Consider the following 3,720-nt stretch of genomic DNA (forward strand, 5'->3'; position numbering starts at 1 on the left):
GAGCTGGGAAACAGACTGAAGAACAGCAGCTCCAGCTCTGATCCTGACTGATCTTTCCTCACTAAATCCTCTGGTCTTTAATGGACTTCCAATATAACATAATATATGCACAATATTTGCCCTTAAATCAGCTCTATCTCACTAGAAAACAGTGTGAAAACGTTAGCTGCTACACTAACAATCAGCAGTTACATCGGGCCAATTTAACTACATAGGAAATATTTCTCGGTTGTTTAGAAGCGAATTTCTGGCTGCAAATTCAAGTAATTCTGATCTTTCATCCTTACCTGTGAAAGGTGATGCCAGTGAATCCAGTTTGTTTCGTAAAACATTTGAAATAAGTCCACACAGCACAGGACTGCCACATAGAAGATGGCGGTGAAGTAACGTAGGACTCAGCGCTCCATGAGGCGTCTAGTATTAATGTCTATGATCAGGGGTGTCCAAAGTCGGTCCTCGAGAGTTTTAGTTCTCTCCCTGGTGGTGGTAACAACCTTTTCAGCTTGTCAATGTTTTTTATTTAAATAAATGCTCTTATTCCTACATCGTTACATTGGAAAACTTGATACATACTTGCAAATATTTTACTCTCAAAATAAAATATAACTACCTGAAAACTAGAAGCGTGGATTCAGTCAAAACAATGCTGATGTTAATGCAAGTGAAACATTCACAAACAAAAAACATTCACAGTGTCGAGTAAAAAAGGTTGTGGTGGATAGGCGTAGCTCTGGATCATGTGGTGTTAGTAGTGATTATAGATCAGCTGGTGACTTTAGTGAGTGGGTTTATGGGGGAAGTCTACTTTTTGCTGACCGCTTTAAGCTTGAATTATTTTTCCTCTTTGATTGCTGTTTAAACCTGCAGATCCATTTTTATGCTGCTTTTGGACACGGATGTCTGTTATCCACTGATGTTCTGCCTTGGATATTTGAAGATATTGATAAAAAATAAAACCATCTTAACTGCAGCCTAGATTTAAGTTTTGATCACCTGGTTCTTCAACAATGATTCCTATTCAGCTGTCCGGCGACTTTGTTTGACAATTGCTAATGAAGCTGATCAACATTTTGATCAGCTGAGTTTTGCCTTATTTGTTTCTGCTTACCTTTTGGTAGCCGAGCAAAGCGATCACAAGCAGACCAAACTCCTCTAGTGGACGTGATCTGCTCCTGGGTCAGGCTGAATGGCAGCAGAGAGAAGAGCAGATAGAGGGACATGATGAAGCTGCATATGAGGAAGATATCCAACAACTTCCTGTTTTGTTTTCCTGGCAAAAATAATATTTCTAATGACAGGCTGCATGCAAACAGAATTCAAACAAGTTGAAAGGGGTCTAAATGCTGACTTTAAAATACTTCTGGTAGTTTGTTTATAAATCACTGAACGACTTTGCACCAAAAGTTGTTGTTATGCTAACCTTCTGGTTCTGGTCTGCTATGCATCTCCAGATCCAGAACCAAACATGGAGAAGGAGCATTCAGCTTTTATGCACCACAAAACTGGAACAAACTCTGAAACCCTGAGTTCATTTAAATCAAGACTAATCCCAGCTGTTTAGAGCTGACTTGCTACACAAATAAACTTGACTTGACTCAGTGTTCTGTGGAGGATATATTCAAAAAGAGGTAAATGAAATCTGTGCTATTGCTGAGTTGCTGTTCCAAAATAGTACATTAGTTTTATGAAACCTTGAAAAATCTGAAATTGTCAAGAGGTACAGAGATGTGTCCCAGAGAAGCGGTGATATGCCAAATTTGACAAAGACTAAAATAATATTTTTCACCATGATGCAACATGTTGGGAAATTTTAAAAATTGAAGCAAAAATAACGGGATTTCTACAACCTTTGACATTTCTCTGGCCATGAATGGTCTGCTCTTCTGGGTGAAGAGAGGACAACTATAGTGCAGAAATAGGTGAACATTCCTCCAATCTGCTGGACTTGATGGATGATATGTTTAGTATAATTTATTTGTGAATCCAGTGGAAAAAAAGCAAACAGCTTTAAGAAAACAGCAGCCAGAGATTGTGGAGGCTGACTGCTTTGTAATTCCTCCCATGATGTCTGTGTGACAGTGATGTGTTCACCTTTGCAGTGGTGAGCTGATTATGACCTCCACCAGCTGTAAAACGCCATCCAGGACCTCCACAGTAGCATCCCTGACCTGTCGCCGTAGCGTCACCCCTGAGGCACAGACAGGACTGAAATACTCAGCCAGACTTAAAGAGCAGGCGCAAATATTAATCACTCTTTAGCAGAGGTAGGCAGAGAACAAAGAAATGTAATCAGGTAAGAGTAGCACTGTTTCAACATATTTTTACTCAAGTAGAAAGCAGCTGTCCAAGAAATGACTCAAGTAATAATAAAGTATGTGGAAAAAAGTCTACTCAGGTACTGATCAAATTATGAATCATTTAATATTTAATAACTACATATTCAGACAAACTAAAATATCAAGTTAAGTGAAAATTTTGGTATTTTAGGGACAAAAATAACAAAAATTCATATAAGTAACAAAAAAAAAATGAAATCAGGCATAAGAACATTTTTCCAAATCAATTTGTTTCAATAAAAACCATATAAAACTTGAACAAATACTGCAGGTGTGTGTCTGTGTTTGGTGAATTTTTGATTAAAACATGTTTGTTTTTCATTCAGTGGGTAGAAAATACAGAAATTTTACTCAAGAGAAGAGATACTATATAATAAAATTACTCAAGTACAGCGTAGTAAAATTACTCCTAAAAACACATTTTTTTCAAAAAATGTACTCAAATATTTACATTTAATTGAGTAAATATAACTAGTTACTATCTAACTCTGCTCTTTTGTAACTCAGATCTACTTTGTTTTGCTAATAAAAATCAGACTTTATACAGTTTAACAGTCACCTTGGCTTTTGTGAAGGCGGTCATAAACTTCACTCAGAGCCTGTATGCTGTTCAAAACAGACACTACCAGTTTTTCTCCATCCTGCAAGACAAGCAAGTTTGTTTTTAGGAGACAATAACATGTTTATATGGCTGTTCAACATGCAGAAAATCAACAGAATTCCTAAAACTATCAACTTAGAACAATTAGATGCTTTTAGATGATGCCTGAATGAATAAGAAGAATTTTGTGTACAGATACGATTATTTGTGTTGAAAATAGCAAACTGACTTGTAAAGATGGCTGCGGGGGTTTTGAGGAGGCCAGGTTCAGGTTTGTCATATCCTGAGACATTGCCTCCAGTGCCTGGTCTGAGGAAAAGTGAAGAAAAGTGTGGAAACATTTTCAAAGTATTTAACAGAAAATAAATGCTTTATTGTAATGAGCAATAATGTGTGATGATAAAATGTCGTAAATGAGCACTATTCTGAAACAACTGGCATTGTATATCTCATCTTATTGTGACAAAACATGGACAGTCAGAAGATGGGAGGTCACTTTAAGCTACATGGGGTCTAGAAAATGTAGATTTGATTAGAAAACTCAACTGAAAGATTCCCAGAAAAAGGAGCGATCGAATGCTCCACTCTGTTCACCTGATTCTCCATCTAGAGGAAACAATACGGAAAACACTCTTTCTACTTGATTCTGCCTCATAAGAACATGTTTCAGTACTAAGCATCAAACACATAATAAATAGAAGCAGAGACAGGCCCACCTATACAAGTTAAATTGTTTTTGATATTTTACATATTCACCAATCTAATACTTTTATTCACCAGCAA

The 3,720-nt window shown here is 36.9% G+C and overlaps 1 protein-coding gene across 3 annotated transcripts in view; it reads right to left on the bottom strand.

Moving 5' to 3' along the window:
• Window positions 1-1,025: 1,025 nt before the first annotated feature.
• LOC106939388 (cyclin-D1-binding protein 1 homolog) overlaps window positions 1,026-3,720 on the bottom strand; it is a 7,300-nt gene continuing 4,605 nt past the window's right edge. For 2 of the 3 annotated variants that reach the window (XM_015021767.1, XM_015021768.1), the window contains 4 exons: window positions 3,167-3,246; window positions 2,896-2,977; window positions 2,092-2,188; window positions 1,026-1,182 (listed from right to left, as the gene is read on the bottom strand). In XM_015021767.1, the coding sequence (XP_014877253.1) occupies window positions 1,050-1,182; window positions 2,092-2,188; window positions 2,896-2,977; window positions 3,167-3,246 (392 nt within the window). In that variant the 3' untranslated portion in view covers window positions 1,026-1,049. Of the gene's footprint in view, window positions 1,183-2,091; window positions 2,189-2,895; window positions 2,978-3,166; window positions 3,247-3,483; window positions 3,544-3,720 lie in introns of all 3 variants that reach the window. The other variant, XM_015021766.1, reaches the window with a different exon arrangement.

The sequence above is a fragment of the Poecilia latipinna genome, unplaced genomic scaffold (assembly GCF_001443285.1).
Source record: "Poecilia latipinna isolate Pla-1442-1.1 unplaced genomic scaffold, P_latipinna-1.0 Scaffold2853, whole genome shotgun sequence".
In the NCBI taxonomy this organism is placed as follows: domain Eukaryota; kingdom Metazoa; phylum Chordata; class Actinopteri; order Cyprinodontiformes; family Poeciliidae; genus Poecilia; species Poecilia latipinna.